Here is a 23,205-nt window from a genome sequence, read left to right on the forward strand (position 1 = left end):
TGTATACTATCTACCACGAATAAGGATGTAAGTATAAACTGTAGCGACGTGACTAAAATCCAAGCGAGAGAAATCGCTAAAATATTTTATATTGTACACATTTACCTTATATTTATAAAAGTGGTTAACGAAATTATAATTTAAATATTAATAAACAACGTGTCGTACTTTAATTAATAAAATTAAATAATACTTTTTAACAGACATTTTACATCGATTTTTATTAACACACAATTAATATTTGCTAAAACTTTACGTTTGAAAAACAGTATATTTTCCTAGTAACACGATAACATGTGATTATACTTATGCCATGATTTCAATCGCCAAATAAGACGCATATACATAAAGCTGAATGGGTCAACTCGGAGCCAACAATAATAAAATCGTTACTATCGATTTTGGTGTCGAGAACAATCAATCCGAAAGCAACGTCGCCGTCACAACTAAATCGGCGACATCCGTTCGTCTCCCCTTAGTCTATACAGATTTTAACTGATCTATATTAACTATTTATGTATACCTATACATTCCAACCTACCCGTAAATTTCATAACTGACAAAATTTGAATATTTAAAAATAAATCGATTGATTCGATTCTTTTACCTATTACACATGATAATAATTATTAACAACTGTTTATATTATATATGGCAATATCGTTTCGAATGGTTCTATTTTCAAATTTCCTAAAAAAAAGTATGTAGTCAGAAATATAAATGATGTGTATTTAGTGGGTGGGAGATTTGTCGAGTTTATCGCACGACTAGGGTTGCAGTATAGGTACTCGTAACCGACGACGCGCCGCGGTGGCTCATGCTACCCCATGCACCACTGCATTGCGGAACCAGAACTATAATTCATTTTTAGAATGCGAAACACTCCCATTGTATCACGTCTATTGTATAAAAGGTATTTTATAACGAGATTAACGGAGCGTGCGCGGGGATCTGAGATTATAGTAAATATTATATAGGAAACTGTTTCAAAGACAAATTAATTTAGGGTAGCTGCTATCACAGCTTTCATATTGCTGTGTGAATGCTTATTATTTATTCCTATTTCTTTTTTTTTTCCTAGTCAAATATATAAGTAAGCACTAATTGTCTTAAAAAAACAAGAATGTCTACAGCCGCAGTGTCACAGCAGACAATTTATAGAAAATTGTAATTCAAAAAAAAAATCAAATCCATTTAGATATATAATAAATATTCTTATTTATCCAAATGATTTGCCATCCCCTATAGGTGTACAATATAAGTATTCCGTGCGTGCAATATTTTTCAAAGAAAACGGCGATATATCAACGTACCCCTCGATAACATGTTTCCGCGTTTCCGCTGACTGGACGTCGGCGATTACAACTCGAGGTAGTCTACATCCCTTGTGAATGCTCGAGCCAGATATTGGATAAGAAATGGTCCGTCATAGATCGTTTGTGGATTTATATGGCGTCGAGCGATTTATATACATATACGTAATTCTTATTAGTATATATTGAACTAAAATTATATGAAATGTTTTTGTATTAAATATAATAATAATATAATTATATCACTATATATTTGTATCAGTTTTAATACAACTACTGATATAAATATATAGTGCTTTAAAAAAAAACAACCGCTAACTCCAAATTTGAATGATTTGAAGTATTCTATTTATTTTCATAAAACGTATTAGATATTTCATATCTAAATTTATAAAAAATATTATTTATAACGAATCTAAAATAAATTATGTAACTTAATTCCATTTTCGGTTTTTGACAACCAATTAGCAAGTTTGTTTCTATACAGGATTAAGATCAGTTTGATTTTTATACTATTAGCATTTACACGCGAATAAGTATGTATTTCTATGCAAAAATCACTTCGAACTATTACTCCGTCGATGTGTGAATAGAAAATCCACCACACACGTTCACCTTATAATTTCAGTACAGATGAAACCGGATATATCCGGTTATATTAAAAAAATATATAAACTGAAAATTCTTTGTTCTATCATTTTCTCATTTATTAATTTAAAAAATCGTCTCATGGTTATAACTGGCACTCAAAGCAAGAACTATTAAAGTACCCCAAAACTCGAACAAAGAGATGAAAGGTTGCCGTCTCGATAAGTGATAAACCAATAGAAACTCAACATAAGCCCGCGTCTCTGCAAGAGATAGTGAGTCATATAGAAATTTACAACATAAACAATAATTAAGTACCATTCTATGTGTTATGCATATATTTATAACTAAACTGTTATAGTTTCATTCATAACATATCGTTTAGACTGTTTCAAATGAACTTGCTGAGGGGTAATAAAGAGAACCAACTGCCTCATATCTAGTAGCTACCATATAAGGACCTGAGTTCGAATACCGGGTCAGTACAATATAAAGTTGGTTTTTTGACACATTTATTAGACTTTCATACACTCCATACTTCTAATTAAACATATTATTGGATCATTAATAAAATTAAAGACGTAATTAAACCGTAATTTGTTGTTTTTTATAATTTCATATTAGGAATATAAAATCAAACTTTGTACTTTTTTAAATTAGAACTAAAACGTTAGTAACATGTATTTTACCAATTGAATTTTTCCCGCTATGACAATATTTATTTTATTATTATTTTATGTATATTATACACTAAAGTAACTTAGCTATTCGTATTGTGCGTCTTTTTTCCCAACACTATACACAATCATTAGTAGCGTGTATTAAAATTTTAAAACGCCATACAAATTAACGATGAAGTTATTAGGGAACAAGCGATAAATAAAATTTGAAACGGAACAAAAACAATAAATCAACGAAATAAAGTCATCAAACCTGATAAAGGATATTAAAGTCTGTGTGTACGTCTTTAAGATCTTAATATCTCATCGTAAGAGTAATACCGTAGCGTAGAAGTGAGGCCACCCTTTAGCCGTCCCCTCGGGGCGGTGCGGGCGGAGGGTGTGGGGTGCGGGGTACGAATGCGCGGCCGTTGACACGAATCCCCTGGTATTCTGTTTATCCCAATGGATTTTTTCCATATGTGTTTGCCGTGAACAGTGTGCTCACGAATGGTTTTGTTTAAAGATTAGATACACAGTCTGATACATTTCTCATCTTCAAATAAACACTAGAAAAAAGCATTCCTTGAAATAAATTTAACCAAGGAATTAATACCAACGCTAGAATATTTTACTTTAATAAAATTATAATATTAATTACAAAAAATAATTGTAGAATAAAGCGTATCTTTATTTCTTGTTTTAATTTTTTTTTTTAATAAATTGACCCTTATAATATCAAGGTTTGTAATGTTCAATATTTGCAATATATACCTACTAAGAATAATTTTAACAAAGCGACAATAAATCTATAAAATGTATGTGATGTACAGTACTATAATACTATTTTTTTATTCTCACGAATACCGATAGAACTAAATTTTACAACATATTTTGTGTAAATAATCATATAAGCAAATTTAATTATCTCTAATTTTGCAGCTTCCATAAGAAATGATAAGTTTTATACATATCTTTCTAAATGCAAACGAGATTTATAATGAACGACTAAGTTTTGAGTTTTTTTAATTTTTTTTTTTAAATGGATCTCTTTGTTAATATAATTTAATAACAATAATCAGATAGCTTACACCTACTGCCGTTTAATTTATAAGTATCTTTCGTAGTATTAATTACATCCTAACCGAATATAACATGATAACATTATAGAATACAATAATGCTTTTCAAATCTATACTAATAATTTAAATGCGAAACAAACTCTATCTCTGACGCTTTCACGACCAGACCACGGACCCAAGTTTGATACAATTATCAAGCAAGCTTGACCCCCAAGACAGGCCACAGGCTACTTTTTATAGACCTAACACTTGACGACTTATGCTTATAACGGGGACAAACTCAAACTCAAACTCAAATTCCTTTATTCAATATAGAAGTATTACACTTTCTTATTGATTGTCAAGTTAAACACTACCACCAAAGCAAAACTAATTGTACAATTGACAAAGCCTCAACTAATTGTATTTAATATTACTTACATTTTGACATAATCAGTATGCAGTTCTTAGAAACAGAATCGCAGTTAAAACATTAACTCATCTGACCCGTATTTGTAAACATTCGCGAGACGATGATAGGACTTATCAATTCATCAATCTATTACGAAATAAACACGAGATATGGCAGTTCCTATTAATGTTTGTTTCATTGTATCGTTCTATATTTTCTCAATGTCATCTTTCGGAATTGATTTTAAACACGATGTGTCTTTGAAGGGTGATTTTTTTCATTCTGAATTATAATCTATTAATGAAATAGATTATAATTCAGAATGAAAAAAATGGAAAATAAATTACAAATAATGACGCAACATAATGATGTTGCGTCATTATTTGTAATTTATTTTCCAATAATAATATCTGTACAAACAATGTTTATTTATATGAATTTAAATAACCGACGGAATTAAAATAACACTGAACGAGGCAATTAAGAAATATGTTTTTGTTGATTTATTTATATTATATTAAAAATAGCCCAATCATCATAGTCATAATGAAGGAGCGTCACTGAATATTTACTACAAACTCGTGATGGTCCTTTTGTTAGATGATTCGAGTTTAGATGCGACCTGCGCTAACCGCCTTTGTATCTCCTCTCTTCACACCTCGCAGCGCTGATAGCATCAACTTGTTACTGCCTGAAATCGAGCTTAGCGGTCGACCTACTTTAATGCCATCATATTTAATCTCTTACTTAATAAAAACATTTATTTAACCCTGAACTTCACCGCGAACACTTAACCTTAATTAAAAAAAATACGGCTTATATTTGATTAAAAAAAGATTCCACAAAAAAGGCTATATAAAGTCACAATATTATTACAAAAAAAATAATCCCACTAGGGGAACTAACCAATCGATGTAGAAACGAAACGTTTAATTCAATAAATCGTTTGAAGACTCTCAGATTAAATGAGCTAACATCTCCAGCATTTATCAGAACAAACGTTTGTTACGAAAGAAGCTAGAATACACTTGAATAAAAGTAAAGTAGGACGGGCACGCTCTGTAAAAACTAATTTCCTCACGACTCAGTCTTGATCCTAGTGATTGGCGGATGGAGAACTTAAGTGCTATCTTTGCTCCTGATCATCAGAGCGGTCACGATCCCGCTATTGTGGGAACAACATGATGGTATCTCAGTGAAAATGTTATACACAAACCCGACTAGATAACCTATCTTTGACACGACACGAAAGTAATAAAATAAAACAAAAAGTATAAACTCGTCTTTTTTCTAGTAAACCTATTCGTATTACCGCATTATAATCGGTCAATACCTTCCGAGAACTAAATCCATTAGGAACCGCATGCGGCACGCAAAGTTAAATGACACAGGAAACTGTGCGTGCGGTGATTTAAAGGGGATTTTTTAAAAGCAAAACTCGTTCCACAGTAGGTCAACTTCATGCATAAGATAGAGCCAATCAGCATGTCTATTTCAAACTCTCGTCTATTCACCGCGTATATTACAATTCTGGTACATTTTAAAGCTTTTTAATGTAACATTTCGCTTCACAGAACTTATTCACCGGGGATTTTTTTTATTGTAACGAATTCGATAAAATAATATTTTCCGATGTAAACCCATCGAATTAATCTCTTCCCACTGCCGGTACGATAATATCGACCGGCTTGTTTTCCATGTGACCACTCCGCTGGGCAACGCCGTAATTGAGTCGCTCGCATCCTTCCGCTTACTCCGCATTGGTGACCGTAACGTTAGCATATAGATATATTACAGAAAATATCATGATTTATTCTTTATCAGTATTAGAAAATAGTATCAGATCAGCACTAGCGCTACAAGCAATTTGGTTTCGTCATGTTATCGGATTGAATTGAATTTAAAAATACCATCACTTCGAAATGTCAATTGTACCGGCAAGTAATTCAGTGATTATGCCTTTCCTCAAATGAAATAAATACAGTGTCAGTTCTAATATGAAAATTAGTGCATTTCAACAACACATTAATTGTGAAATAACAAGCCTAACTATATATTGACAGATGTGGCTTGGTGCATTGAATGACAGTGAACTTCGAATGGTTGAAAATGACCTTTCAATTCCAAATTTTAACATTAGGAAAGTTAGGGCTTTTCCAAATTTCATATCTCTATATATTATTAAGTCAAGTCTTGATATGTCGTTGTATGTTGTATGGTTAGCATGTTGTCTTTACAGACGCGTACATTTCGAAATAAAATAATATAATCCCATTCAAAGAAATTATATTTTCGTTACATATTGCGTAAAAAATTAAATACTCTCTTATTTTCTACACAATTGTAAATATTTTATCATAAAATTGCAAACATAGAACATTACATGGGAAAGGTGAATAACCTCGTTGTTTTGGTTAAGTACGTAATTGTCTCGTCTCGGACAATCAGCTTAACACATTTGCCATAACTCGGGATTATAGCGCCATTACTAGTTTTACAATATATATTACTTTTGTTATTTATTCAAAAGCAGTTTAGTTATTTAGTCAGTAGTTGTTTGGATATACTTTGCATATACTTATACTTGATACTTGATTGAACCCGTATATGCGCATCGATCTCCGCCTTGTTAAAACTAATTTGTATCTCGCAGTTCGCGGTATTGTAAATATACTCTCGTTATGTGTTAATCTAAAGGAACATCCGTTCAGTTTCACGACATGTTACAGTGAGTATCATATTACAGACAGTGCGGGTCGCCTGTCTCGATCGATTCGTGACCCCGCACTTGCCTTTTAACGCGCCTTTGTAAGCTCCTCTAGCGTTTTAAAAACATTGTCTCTAATATTAGTGTAGGAATAAAATCGTTTATTTACACAATAAATACTTAACTTTAGGAGATAAGTAAATATAACTAGATAACTAATAAAAATAAAGTATAGTATATAGAGTACAGTTCTGAACATATGTAGATTAATATAGGTCTACGTCGATATGTTAATCAATTAAATATATATTTATTACAGTATAATAAGTAATAAATTAATATAATTTACTGGATTTTTATACCAAATTAATCAATTAATACTTTGAAAACAAAAATAAATTAAGCTGGTAGTCTAAAATAAGACTTGGTTGCGGTCACGGTTCCAGTCGATTTCGTTTTAACCATCTTTGTTTTTGGTTGAACAGCTTACTCATTTAAGCAAATTCTTTAGTCGATGAAAGTGTATATAATATAACGCTTAATCACTGTTACATAACAGATTATAAACTAAAAATGGTACTCAACTAAAAAAAAAAGGGAATTTCAAGTGAGTGCTATTATTGTGTTCTATTTTTAAACAATGTAAATATAAATTTAAAAACTGATTACTATCTAAGATTTGATATTCAAACATACTTTGTGTAAGATGTGTTCCTATAATATATTCAAATGTGATCTCGTTCCCGTGTCGCTTCGGATTCATTTAAAATTCCAATTACAAAAACCAATATTGAAGTTGTATTGAAATAGTTTGGGCGCGTAACTCCGAAATATACGTTATATTTAGACATTTAAACAATTCAATTCAACCCTGATTTCTGTCTATTTATTTATATCAAAATAGAAAACAAAATAGTTATTTATTGTGAATCAAGTGTCTGGCTTAATTTTGAATCTAAATTTAGCTAACTAAAAAAAATATCTATGCCTTTTATTTAAATATTATTATTAAGTCAATGTTGAATTTAAGGGTCATAAATGTTCTACTACTTTTTTTTTTAAATTATTATCTATGTGATGCAAAAATATTTTATTAATTTTCTCCATCAACCAATTAGACAAACTAGAATGAAATAAGTCGCTGAATCTATTTATGTTAAGAAACAGTTATAAATTAATAAAACTGTGCAAACAAATGGCGTGATAATCATAAGAATACCCATGACCAATCTAATATTTATTCAATTCCTTCAATAATCTGTGCGGCGCGCACGTGTGGCACGCATATGCGCTTACTCGGCCGAACCAAACCGTTCTCATTGTTTGAAATTTCACGTTCAATGTGGGGCGTAAATATTTCGACAAAGCTCTAAAAGGGAGAGCCCATAAAAGAACAACAGATATCCGTTACTAGACACTATTCTATAAATGATAGCGATCGAGGCATTTATTTCCATTTCATTTTGCCTCAGATATGATTATGATCGAGCCATATCAAAGTATTAAAACAAAAGGAGTCTGTTGAGGTTCTTTTTGTGAATGAGATGAACGCATTTCGAGCGCTCTGCGTAATTGTCGGCATGCAATAAAAACCCGACAGAGCAAGGGAGCTGGATTGTCGCACACGTGCATCCGCCTGCCACTTTGCGAAGTTATTTTTAAGAACTCATTTCTTACTGCCATAGTTAAAAATAATATGAAAGTTTTAGTCGAATCGCCTTGACACTATTGACTTTTTATTATAATATTCGATGCTATTATACAAATAATGAAGACAATTAATTAGACACGCAATATAATAATAAAATATTTAATAAAACGTAAAAATGATGTCTAAATTATAAATAACAGTTCTCTAAAATTCTTCTCATTTATATTCATAAGATGAACATAATCCCCGCCCTCGTTTAGGGCTTAATTATGATATCAAAAGCTGCATCGTCAGTATCCAAACAACACGTGCATCTCTTTCTAAACGCAGGACGACCAAACGTACACCGTTCTCATCGCATCGCATCGCTAGATCGGCTATTAAACACGATTATATGCGCGCTCTCGTATTATTATTTTAAAACTATCTCATTCGTTCTTTAGTGAGTGAGAAATTATAAATGACCCCACTACGAATTGAATCCGACCCAAATGTGAGTGATTTGATGACACGGCATAACGTGTGCTGGATAAAAGAAAATGAACACTCAAATAACATACCGCTGACACATAAATAGATACGTTAGAGAAGTCAATTAACACTTTATAGTTTATAACGACCTATCAATCAATATCGACGAGACTTTGAAAATGTTGTATTAAATGAAATAAACGATGGGATAACATAAAAAGGGTTCGTTTATTGTAAAAGCGATCAAGGTAAAATTAAATTATTGTTACAATTGTTAATATTATATAATAATATTTCTCGGAAATAAAATATGACTGTAAATAGAACAAAAATTTTATGACAATTTCGTTGAATTAAAAATTTACAAGCACTGTACAATGCCATCACAGTTAGATATTTCGATCATACTGGTTCGATGTGGACTTTTAGTAACCATATCAGTACAAAGTTGGATAGTTACTTACTTGGTGGTAGGGCTTTGTGCAAGCCCGTCTGGGTAGGTACCACCCACTTATCAGATATTCTACCGCCAAATAACAGTACACTGTATTGTTGAGTTCCTGTTAGAAGGCTGAGTGAGCCAGTGTAATCACAGGCACCAGGGACATAACATCTTAGTTCCCAAGGTTGGTGGCGCATAGGTGATGTAAGGAATGGTTAATATTTCTTACAGCGCCTTTGTCTATAGGCGGTGGTGACAACTTACCATCAGGTGGCCCATATGCTCGTCCGCCAACCAATGCCATAAAAAAATAAAATAGTTTTAATTGTGATTAATAGTATATTCTACAATGTGATTTGACGATTATGTTTACTACAAAATCCAATGAAACAAGCATTTAGTTAGTTTGAAAAGCTGACATAAAAAAGTGACTATTTTATGTTATATGCGATGTTCTACATAATGTGTATTGTTCTTTTGTTTCAAATTATTTTCCTTTCCCAATTATTAAATAAAATAAATTATTTTCATTTTTAAGACTTCGCGAGAGTTTTTTTTTGCGTTGACAAATGGTTTTATGTTACGTCAAACTAAGTTATATCAAAAATTGAGCTAACCTAAATTTTTTTTTATAATTTTGTCGGAATAAATAAAATGTTTAATATTTTTTACAATTATAATATTTAACAGCTTTATTAGCTCCTAGTACCTAGTGAGAGGAAAGCAAGTTCGATGACTTATTTATTTGTTATATATTTATTAATTTATTTAACAATGCAATAAATACTAATGTTTTTAAGTACATTCGGTTATTCTTTTCATATCATATTTTTCATTATACAAGGTCTAGTAAGATATTTATATCAAACACAAGCTGTATTCAAATACAAACTGACGAAACTACAACTATTCAGGTTCCAGATTCTAAATCAAATAACTGTCAACCAAATTTGCTTGTTAGAAATAACATATACATAGTTATACAGTGACGTCATAGTTTCACTTATACCAATTAAACTTTCAACACTGCAAACCCGAAGGGGCAATGTGTTCTGTTCCATTATTCGCAATAAATTCTGTTTATTCACGGAAAATAATATCGAGATTTACTCAATTCGTAAATGGAAATAAATCGGTTGTACCAAAACTCTGATACGCAAAATTTATATGTAACAAGCGAGACGCCCCGGCTTTGCACGGGTGCAATTTATTAATAGAGACAATGATATGAAAACAATTTATACGCTATAATACTTAGGTATAATATTTATTTCTACCAATAAAAATATTTTGAATTGGATCATTCGTTCCGAAGATCATTCCCTATCATAAAGAGGTAAAAGCATATTTTCCCGTACTTTTTTTAATGTGAATGTATGTGGCTTCAAAATGTCATGTAACTTAGTGATTTAACTTGACAGCTCAAGACGTTTCGCGATCTAGAATCTTTGACATAAACGTTAATATTGAGTAAAGTGTAAGTATCCTGTAAGGTATTCTAGTTTATAATAAGCTGTAAAAATCTAAAATTTTATGACGGTCACAAAAGCCGTTAGCTAGCAATCGAAATCAAACTTGGTCAAATTAATTCTAAGAATTTCTTCTTCATATTTGTGCAATATTATTTAATTATCTTAAAGAAGGTACTTTAGTGTCATGATAGTATTTAGTTTAGTATAAATATAACGATTTTTGATAGCTTCTTTACAATATTAATATTCTGATGTTTTGCCCGAAATTTATCCATGATGAAACGAATTGAAACTAATGTTCCCCCCCCCCCCCCTCGTTTCTTAATGATTTGCTTATCGTTTGACAACCGCAATCCATGTTAAGTTCTCATCGGCTTTCGCCAACAGAAATGTAAATAATTACCTTGGACAAATCGTCCAAATAGTCGTTGCACGACACGAACATCAACAACCGTTAAACTTTAAATGCACTTATTTAAACTCTAGTAAATACCGTTGATAAAAAACACACAGAAATAGTTATCTAAGACCTCTTACTTCAAAAATTGAATTACAGAATTCCATTTTTGAACTTTGCGATTACGACAACAATAAATTATTGTGATCTTTATCTTTATTTCTTCATTTCCTAATTTAACGTAGTTAAGAAACATGGTTTAACAAGATATTTTATAAAAAATAATTCTAATCACCTCATCAGCATAAATTGCTTGTGCTTATTATAATTAGTTCAATATGCAAACGCATGAAACGGTATTTTGGACTTTTCCTTCCATCTGCCTGTCTGACTTAACCCTGTTTGGGAATAATTTTTCTGATAAGTTGGGTCTGAGCCACCAAACGTACCCACTTACAAAATACGCTCAATAAAAAACCCCTTACTTGTCTCCCACAACACCCACCTACTTTATCTAGTGGCTCTAGTGTACATTGCATGTACCACAAAATTCACTATCAAGTTTTAAATACTGCGTACAAAATTGACATTGACGTAAATTTCTTTGTGAAGTTAATTAGACAGAACAACGTCCAGTAACGCCATTATCGTATTAGTTTACCCTCTACATATTTCCCAAGGGCGCAAAATCTAACAATTGCACCTTACCCTGAGCTGTAATAAATCTTAATGAACTGTCAAACATTTTGTCGTAATTCTACGTTCCCATAGCAATAAATTCCAGCACAAAGAAGAACAGGCTTTGCTATTCATGAATTAAATTACAAGAATTTATTAAAGTATTTTTCATATTTATAAGACTTCATTTCGTTCAAATGAAGATTTTGAATCTCAATTTTTAGAACATATGTATGTGTACTCATATTAATCTTAACCTTAAAATTTATTAAATCAATTTATATTGCACGTTTCTAAAGCCTAATTGATGTTTAGTTTTGAAGAACGTTGAGCTTTTATATTATATATACTTTCAAGGGTTTGACAGAACAATATGGCGTGGTTATTTCTTTAAAACGAATACTAGCTGTATTTATATGTAATTTGATAATAGGAAAATAAAAAAAAGCATGTGCCCATTCCTAGCAATTACTTAAAGTCTTCACTGGCAGTCTTGACTAAGCTCATATTTTTCGCAATACCCACTCATACACAGTTGAACGCAGACGAGGGGAGAACTTTATGCGGTGTGTACTGTGAATGCCAATCGGGTTCTGAGGACTCTCGAGTTGCCTTTCCTTAGTGAACAATGCGTTATGAAGTGCAGCGGAGGCAACTACAGCACATTGCCTGGAAGTTGGACTCCGGCTTTATTGGCTTATTAACCACAGGGAATTCATCTTATAAAAAATAATCTAAGACGTGAAAATAGCGACGGATATTGTCAAAAAGGCGTTGACCTGGAATTAACGTGTGCTTATTTATTTTTAACTACCGACTGTTCGGATTCGTAATCTAATGGCCGTTATCTTAGACAGTTCTCACCAGAATATGTTAATGTATATAATAAACGTTAAGGAAACAACAATCGCTACGAATTAGTTCTTAAATGATGATTACATGTTGTGAATCTATTGCAGCTATGCGTGTAAATGTTAAAGTATCGTTTTGCTGGTTAGGAAGACGAGCAAATAACTGCAATCAAATTACAATCAGAGTGAAAGCCTACATCTGAGAGACTGAGACGCTGGCGCTGGGATGCGTGTTCTGTTTACGTTAGAGCGTGTTAGATCTAATTATATAACGTGCTTTTACTTCACGCACTAGTCACGACTACGAAATTATTGTTCCCATACTGTTCAAACGCAATCTATACGTTGTAATATATGTATATTTGAAGGTTCACGAGTATCAGACACACTGTGTAAAAAATATTAAAAATAAAACATATTATATTTTTTTAAAGTATAATTAATGGATGATATTTTATAATTTAATTTATTACCGACTAACGAACCCCTACATACAAACAAACAAATTTGACCTCTTTATAAAATTAGTATTGATAATGTTTCTCTCTCTTATGTAAATTTTCCTTAGTTACAAAATAAAATGATTATGTGTAGCATTTCGATGTAGATATCAACATTTAAAGAAATACTTTAAAAAAATAGTTTTTATTTGCATGGGTGACTTTTATATGCATGGATGCACGAATAAAATTATTGTAGCAGATGGTTTTGGTACCAGTACCGAAACGGTATGCAACTTATCAGCCGAAGGGTTGTATGGAAATTGTTTAAAATTTATTTGCAAAATTTAAACCATAAGAGATGGTCAATTAATTGAAAAAATTAAACTTGAAACAAAATTTAAATAACTTTAAAATCATAATACAAAATTTATAGGCTATTTAATAAATTTTATATACTTGGTACTTGATGTACAATATATAATTAATATTAGACTATTTATAACCGTATGACCCCTATGAAACTAGAAGCATAATCATGCTGTATATTAAAAACAAAACCAAAATGGACAATGAGGAGAGTACTTCATCCTACGAACAATTTACAAGTGTTCAGTAAACACTCATACCTTGACCCACGTGGGGAAACTATAACGGTCCTACGTTCGCACGTTTTCCATATTATTATATAAACAGTTTATTTACATATACGAAGTTATAAAAACACACTTATAGCCACTGGAAATATATTGCTTTCATGAAATAAAGAAAAATAACTCTTTTTTTTTGTAGTACCGAGTTATATAGTTATATTAAATTCGTATGATTGTATACTATTTAAACAATACTATTACGAAAATATTTATCGTTTTAAATTTATTTTTTTAAATAATAAATCATGAAAATTTAAAAATTTATTATAAATGTAATATTATTCCTGAAATCAATTAAAACCGTAAAAGTCATATTATATATACATATATATATTTATAATAAAGGCTCGTACATCGTAAAAGTTTTAATGATAAAAATAAAACTTAAGTTATCAAATGCGTTCTCTTGATGTAAGATAAAAAAAAAATAGACAGCAGATGATATCGGATCGTTTGTTGTGGGGTCTTTCATAGGAAGTGCGTATGTAATTGTGGCGACTGGACACAATGAGGGGAATTGGCCAGTGGCGATTGTTGTGCGACCAACGCCCGCACCCATCGCCATTGATTGAATGAATGCGTGACTTTAACTAACAACGCTAGTCAAACGGACCGTGAATGTTTTGCGAGGCTCGATATTGTATGGTCCTCATTCACGGTATCATTCAATAAGGTGTTTAATAATTATTTACTTTTAAATGATAATGTTTGTTGCTCAAAATTCTAATAACTCGATGTACGGATAGATCGTAAAATATTCGGCATGTCACGAAGTTAATCTGAATATTGTTACAAAAGGGCGAAAACAAATTGTGTAGACTATACAGAAACTAGTTTTTATTTTGAAATACCAGAGTTTATATTTTGCAGTTCCAATTTAGTAGGAATTATCCTAAGTATTAATACCGACAGGGTATAACACTGCAGCACAATAACCCTGAGATCACTATTATATGAGAGGATGTGATCTCTGCAGCGTTGGTAGTAAGCGTTTAATCCCGACTGTAGCCTGGTGCAGCATTCAATTGTATGTAATTTTCAGAATAGTCACTAATATTATAAACGGAAAATATTTATATTTTTTTATTTTCTATGAAGGTTACATTGTAATATTATACAGAGAGTCGTAGGCTTCCGTTGGGAATTTATACTGGAAAGTATTATCAATGGGTAAGTCCAGTAACATTAATTACTAAAATAATATGTAAACGTACGCTAAAACATTAAATAATAAATATAACAGAATTTGAGTTTATATTTGTATTTACTAGATACGCCTTCTGGTTTCACACTGATACATACAATTTTTAGATTGAAGAATAAACAGCTCTACATTTTTCCTGTTCTAAGCGTACAGACGACGAGATGGACTTTTGTTTTGTAAATTAAGATAATATTACGATCTATACAAGATACTGTTTATAAGTAACAGAAAAACGAGAAATGATGAATGTATGAAATGACGAGCCTAGTTCTACATAGTCCCAGACTTATAAATATATGTAATACAATAATTTCGCTTACCAAAACAATTGTTGTATGTAAATAAATTTTGACTATCAAAAATAACAAAACCGGAAATTTGATATAAGAAATGAGAGATTGCTCGTCGCGATAGCTTTATTGATTCAAATTTTGTCGAGTTGTTATAAGTTAATACTATAAATAAACTGTCTGTGCTTTGAATACATAGTATATAAACGGTAAGGAAAAATATATCTCATCCGCGTCGAAAAGCTATTTAAGATTCCTATTTAAGACTAGCCACTAGAGTATCGAGTTTATAAGTTTTTTTTTTCTTAATTTACATTTTCTAAAACACTAGATAGTTTTACAACGGAATCATATTTTAATATACATAGTTTCCTATAAAAAAATATTTATCCCCATATTATAAATGACGACCTCCGTGGTCGAGTAGTGTGTACACCTGTTTTCATGGGTACGCCACTCCGAGGTTCCGCGTTCGATTCCCGGCCATTTGTTTTCTTGGGTCTGGGTGTTTGTGGTACCCCCGTTACTTCTGATTTCCATAACAGAAGTGCTTTAGCTACTTACATTGAGATCAGAGTTATGTATGTGATGTTTTCCAATATTTATTATTTATTTATTTTATAAATGCGAAACTAAATTCTGTTTGTTGCTTTTTCATGGCAACTACATTGAATCGAATTTAATGTAATTTGGTATGATACAAGTGTGAACTTCAAGTAAGTAGGCTAATTTTTTATGCATAACACCTGATGTCCAACCACTTAAACGCGAACGAAGCCGCGGGCGTCAAATTTATTATAAGTATGTAACGATTCAATAAAAACTTTTAAGTGTGCGATATTTTATTCATATTTTTTTGTATACGATCTGCAACACGGCTACACGGCTCATAAGACACCGTTTATTCTAAGTAAAATTGTTCTTAAGCGAGTCTTTATTTATGTATCTTTTACCGCTCACTATTTACAAACGATTTAAAAGAGGGAGTTTCTCAATTACACTGTTTTTAAACCCATCCCTCCGTACCCATTCATACATAGTACATACGGTTTTGGCGGAAGTTTTAAAGCATTATCGGTTATTTATTGTTTAATTTAAAATGAACTAAACACAATACAACATCTCCAATACGTATATAACGATGATGATTGTGATAATATTCTTCTGACAGACCAACTACGCAGAACATATTACAGTGCCCAAGTGAATGCCCAAATACAGGTGTACTCTCTATTCCATCCGTCTTGTCATCCCACGGGAAGGCAAATCCAACACGATTGCAAAGAGTTCAGGCGCACGACCAACGGCTATACATACTTTCTGAGGCACGGGAGCGTATACACTTCCAACTTCTAGACCCCAAGCTAGATTTAATCAATCCAACATATGGTTTAAACTCTGGGTTTTGATGGTCAACTAACCAACTATCAGACCAACGAGGACGTAAATGTAGTCTCATTTTTTATATAAAGCATCGAACGATAAGCCATAATTCCAAATTAAACTAACTTATTATATTATCTATATAAATTGACACAAGAAAACCATAAAGGTATGAAGTAATTTCAATCTTTTGCGTTTCGATACACATGCCTTTCCCTTGCATCGTATAAAATAATCTACAAGAAAGAGAGTCAGATTGGCATCGCGTCGTGATGATCATGGCGTGTAGAATCGACAAGATAGCCGGGGCCGTGCGACAGGTCCACGATTATCAACGCATTCTGCACGGTGGTCGCAACCTGTCGCTACTACGATTTACGCTTATAATGGGAACCTCACGAACACCTGTGCACTGTCTCGTGCTACACAGCATTCCTAGTTCTTTTTTTAAATAGCGTACCTTATGACTGTTTTATTAGAACATAATGAAATGTACATTTTATTGAGATATCAGTGATAGAATAGTAAAATTTTATTGTACACTATAATACTGTAAAGAAAAGGTAAACAAATATGCAGTCTCTAATTGCTGTACAAATTGGGGATATTATTTGTAAAGAGCAATTTCAAGAATTACAATTTTTGAAATTGAAGATATTGTTAAAGAATAAAGTTCCGCAGATCCGTCTTTATGCATTCATTACAGAATAGACATACTATTCTATAATTTATGATTCACCTATAACATGTTTAAGATTAAACTTTATTTCCAATTTAAGTATGTAGGTATTGGGAAGCGATAGTTTATTCTGATGGGAGGGAAAGCAGCCCAACTTCACTTGCAAAACAATATTAAAATTACAAGAAACATGTTAATTTTATGAAACTGTAAAACGAAGCGTCACAGACAACAACAAGTCAAAAAATGAAAGTTTTTCCTTTCGCATAGGAAACTCCCAGATAAGTGACGCTGGATTTACAACGCCCGAAATCCAACTTACGAATTTTTAATGACATGCATATACAACTTTTAATTTAATGATATTCTGATTTTCATATACCTATAATTTCACTTGAAATGTTCGAAAAATATAATTATTTAAATATTTACTTAATACTAAAAATAGAATATGAGAAATGCCATTATTGATACTCGTATTTATATAAGTAATTAGAAAACGACAAAACGAAGCTATCCCATATCCTATTTTTATCATCACCATAAAAATATACATGTAAATATAAATAGTATTTACGCTCTGAAAACTGTTACAGCTATTAAGTACGTACGCAAGTGCCTAATTTCCTGTTAAGGATAAACATACAGCTTAATCCGTCATACTGCAAGATATGATACTAATTATTCAGGTTTATGAGCGAAACGCCCAGGATGTTTCCTGTATCATAAAGGTTAAGTTGAATTTAAAATATTAACGAAGCACTTAAAAAGTCACAGATTGTCCATTTTAATATTCTATGATAAAAAACTCTAAAAGATATTAAATTTAAATTGAGTCTGTTTGCAGGAAAAGAAATCCTAGTATCTGAATTTTTAATAATAAGTATTTTGTAAAAACCTGTAAATATCCCACGACTTGGCAAGTATTATTTAATGTTTGGACTTATTTCACCACGCTATTACAGTACGCTCTCCTCTACTCCAGTTGGCAAAATATCATCTGCCACACGAATGTATCCTCAAGGTGTTTGTCTTCAACGTCTGGCTCGAGGTAAAATATACATAATTGATTTTAACGAATTTAACACATGAAAATTCAATACTTGCCCGGATTTAAGCCTGTGAACTCCGGTTAATAGTCACGTAATTCTTAGCTTGGCATCTATAATACAATTATACCATCAGTTTGTTCTTTGAAATAGCAACGTTTAAAACAAATGAAACAAGTTAAACGTTTAAAAGAAAATAATTCTTTTTGTTTATACAGAAATATATTTTATACCTAAAAGTTTGTTGTTTCATTTTAAATATAGGGCCTCACAACTAATATTTACCTACTTCTATCAAAAAATAAAAACAGAAAATTGGTTGCATCTGAAATCTTTCCAATATATTTTGGTAGATTGATAAAATTCAAACGATTAACCATACCAAATATCTTCTACCATAACAACAGCCAAAGGACGTAAAAAAACTAATCAGAATTACTTTCGATTTTCTAGGATTGTATTAATCGTGATGAGATCGTGAAAAGGGCGACGCAGGACCCGTGTACACGACGTTATGCACCAGTGGGCCATTCTATACGGCAGGTGGACTTGCGAGCGTTTACCATAGCTTTACCATATATAAATCAGTGGCTTGTTGTATTAGTAAATTAACGCTGTATATCATTTTATAATGAAATACATATTATATACTATGTATTTAATTAGAATTTGACATTTTTCGATACAATTAAAAATAGTATTTGTATAATTTTTATGTACATATTTTGGTAGCATTCCCATCGACCGCGCCAGCTTAAAATTCAGTGAATTTTTTTACGCCCTACGCTTCATTTTTGTTACGCTTTTAAAATGGTTAGCCGCTTTTAATACCTATATATTATTCATGTTGCTTTCAACAACAGCAACATTCTGCTGTGAAGAATTCTTTAAAACAACAATTGACTCATAAATAGCTATAATGCATGTTTCAAATCATATGAAAGCGTCTATTACAGATGTGTCAACATTATCTTCGAAAGCACTCAGAAGAGCAATTTTCTTTTAGCCTGATTTAACTTTAATTTTAAATTCTTATGAAAGAAATGTAATCCTTAGGTAATTTGGAAACGATACGACTTGAATGTATCTCTCATAATTATATTAATCTATTATCGCTTTACCTTTAAATGTTCTTCAAATCAATGATGACAAAGTGCGAGAAAACAACGAAGAGATTACCTATCTAAATTACGAACGTTGAAAGCAACATTTGTAAAAGGCAGCAAAAATATATATTTTATCACAATACCAAATAATATTCAGATTCTAACACAGCGGATTTCATATCGATGTATTAATTATAAGGGCGTGTGACATAATAACGATTACAGTATCTGTGCCTAAATTATATAAATAACTCAGTGTTTATATAATATAATTTAAATATATAAATTAAAAATAGAGTATAAATTATATCATTCAATCAAATCGTCATATATATATTGGTTTTAACTTTGCCGTTGAATAAGTGGATATTTAATTTAATATGCATATTATTTGGCTTATTTTTATAATATATTCTTCAAATTTGGTATAACGAGATAGAGGGTCAACTATTCTATAATAAATTATATTTTGATATGGATTAATCATTAATTATTTTTGACTTTACAATTTACTATTTATCTGTTATTATAATTATATGATAACAATGGTACAATTATTCGGAAATTTTCAACGTCATTATAAAAATAAATGTTATCATTGAACACAACATACAAATTACCCATAAACGTTCATAATATGATCACATTACTAGAATTAAAAATCAATGATTTAAATATGGAACTTACCTCCATTTCCAGCGTTGGTGATGGTAACCCAAAAATCGATAGTCTTCTCGGGGCCTAATTCTTCATAGTCCCACTTCTTTTTAACTTTCACCACACCACTTGGTTCAACGGTAACCCACGGATTTTCGTCCCGAATTTTAAAAGTCTCTCTATCGGTCTCTTTTTCAAGAGTAAACACTGCACGTCCCTCAACTTCACCATCGGCTTCAGTGAATTCAATACGTTTCGTTGGACGAACAGCACGGGTCACTCTTCTTTTGTCCCGATGTAGCGCTGGTAATTCTTTTCGTTCGCGGATAATAAATTCAATAAATACTTGAGCGGGTTGACTTTTTCGCGGCGGCGTTCCAGTGTCGTGCGCTAAAACTTGTAATTCGACTTCATGTCCATCTGGTTCCCCAGCTAGAATCAGTTCCCCTGTTTGGGGTACTATAACAGCCAAATTTGTAGGAGTCTTGACGGAGTAATAAACGCGATCGCCATCAATATCAAATGCATTTACTTTCCCTATATTCGAGAATCTTTGCCAATGTGCTGAACCATTATGACAACTACTATCGCAAGTTCCATTCACGGCGAAATAATAAATTTCTTGTTCAAATATGGGTTCATGGTCATTTTCATTAGCGACATTAATTCTAATAGGAAGATTCGCCTTATTTATTCCATGCAGATCTGTTGCCTGAATAATTAAATCGTAAAATTTCTTACTTTCAGCATCTAAACTTTTCTTTGCGATAATTTCTACATCGCCGTCTGTTATTACTGATCTTATTTCCGAATCAGTGTTCATAGCTTTATCACGAAGTGCAAAAATTAATTCTTCATTGCCACGTATAATCTTGTAAGCTATAGGGCCCACGTTAGATAACGCAGTGGCTTTTATTGGCGGAATATCAACCACAGTTCCTGGTGGAGAATTCTCCGGAATTTCACCATGCAAACCACTTGATTCGGTAAAATGAAGCATTTTTCGTCGGTCCATTACTAAAAGATGCACCGAATGCGCCGAACTACTAAATGGAGTCTGCTCTAAAACAGCGAGATTAAGAGGTTGATTTAGTAGTGGCGCAAGATCAGCTGTTGTCATCAAAAGCCCGTCGTCGAGAAGAGTAAAGTAGGAAGCATATTCGGGTTCAAGCAAAGTGTATCGCGAATGATTGCTGACGAAGTGACGAATAGCGTGACCAGGGCGGACATCGTGTGGCAAGAGGATAAGTGCGCTGGTCTCGAGCGCAAAGATTAGGACGTAGAGCAATGCTCCTCCCGCCAACACTATGCGCGCCATTGCTCGGAAACGATATTTTCAATTATCCTAACATTTCCATCTGTAACAAACGATATCAATATAAAATCAATCAACAAAGTAAGTAATGTATTTTATATGTATTTTGAATTTCACTCAAAGTATTTATTATAACAGTCCGTTCTACTTGCAAAGAAGAACATTTAGAGCACAGCCACTAGTAGTGACTTTATTGTGCGTTAATGGATAGTGAACATTATATACAAATATAAAATATATTTAAAAAAAAAAACCATTTATATTACTTTTATTAAACTAACTGACACCTATCCTAACAGATTTAGTCGTTCATAGTGAGTTAATTGAAGATTGGGACCTTTTGAGCAGGCCTGTATAAAAATTAAGAAGACCGCGCCTGTTTACTTTTATAATGTTGCTTTATTTCTTTCACTAATTTATATTAGACATTGATACAACTTGACCACTCACGGAACAAATGATTTAATAACGTACAGTAAAGCAGCCCCACTTTTAAAGTCTTTAAAACTTAAAATTATGAATGGAATTTATCAATAATTTTGATTAAGGATCAGTCTGGGTATATTGCAGATGAAATACTAGTAACAATAGAAAATATGTAAAACATCATAATATGTAACAGCATGAAAACGAAAGACACGCGGGTTCGACGTCGACGGCATCGACGTAGGGCGGCAGTCAGCACACATGCAGAGCTTTATTTAGGCGGCAGGCGGTAACGCCGGCGTCTCGCGAGCCGCCGCCGCCGATCAATACCCCCTTTGCGCCGCCGCGCAACGTTTCGCGAGCAAATCTAGACTGTATTCGCTCTAGTTCACGACACACCATCAAATATTCACTTACTTATTACACTGAAAAAAACCGATTTAATAGTGACCATTCATTCACAAATGTATACTAAATAATATTTTTGATAATACATTTGTTACTTGGTTTAATTTGAAAGCGCCGATTCATGCAATAATGTTACGGATACTACATAATTTTAGAAAATCACACATAACTATCACTTTATTTATTTATATTCACCGTTTTTTTTTTCATTGATAACTCTTATGATTTTCTACCATACTAGTAAACATGTGAATCGAATGTAAACAAAATATTAAATGAGTGATATATTAATTTCCCGGTTTTCGTAATTTCACTCAATATTTTTTTGTTAAACAACACCGTTTTATTTTATTAACTTCATTAATAAAAACTAAATACGTACTTATTAAAGCTGCGAATAAATAGCGATATCGTAGCGTTCTATGAATGCCCTCTTTCATACGTCACTACCCGTATGTAAGCGGCGTCAAAACGCGACTGGTGACTAAATTCTGCAGCGCGCGCGCGTATTGAACGTGCCTCCCGACCCCGCCACCCCCGCTTTAACCGCCCCTGCTCCTGCTACACTACGTACCGTACGGTAGGATCGAGGTCTTCCAAACTCCCCTTAGCATCGAACTTCGATGCATAACTACATACAACCCTGCCCTAGCTTTCATTTATACAGAAGTATTTGATTAAAATTAAGTAATCCCTTGAAAATAATATCGTACAAACTGGGCATGTAGAGTTAAGAGTAAAAAATTGCCTTTCTAATTTTATTAGTAGATTAGTAATCGACATTCAAAATTCTAATTATAAAAGTTTTGTGTATTAGTTTGATAGTTTTTCTAACAATTGTCATATTATAAGTATTGTTTTGTAACATTAATCTACAGCTTTATCTACCTAGG

General features: G+C 32.2%; 1 protein-coding gene across 1 annotated transcript in view; it reads right to left on the minus strand.

Moving 5' to 3' along the window:
- LOC125077294 (neural-cadherin-like) overlaps positions 1 to 22,786 on the minus strand; it is a 54,515-nt gene extending 31,729 nt beyond the window's left edge. Inside the window, exons 1-2 of the mRNA XM_047689205.1 lie at positions 22,695 to 22,786; positions 20,194 to 21,521 (exon numbers count right to left, since the gene is read on the minus strand). Of these exons, the coding sequence (XP_047545161.1) occupies positions 20,194 to 21,481 (1,288 nt within the window). The 5' untranslated portion in view covers positions 21,482 to 21,521; positions 22,695 to 22,786. The remainder of the gene's footprint in view (positions 1 to 20,193; positions 21,522 to 22,694) is intronic.
- Between the last annotated feature and the right edge of the window lie 419 nt (positions 22,787 to 23,205).

Source organism: Vanessa atalanta, chromosome 3, assembly GCF_905147765.1.
Source record: "Vanessa atalanta chromosome 3, ilVanAtal1.2, whole genome shotgun sequence".
Lineage (NCBI taxonomy): Eukaryota > Metazoa > Arthropoda > Insecta > Lepidoptera > Nymphalidae > Vanessa > Vanessa atalanta.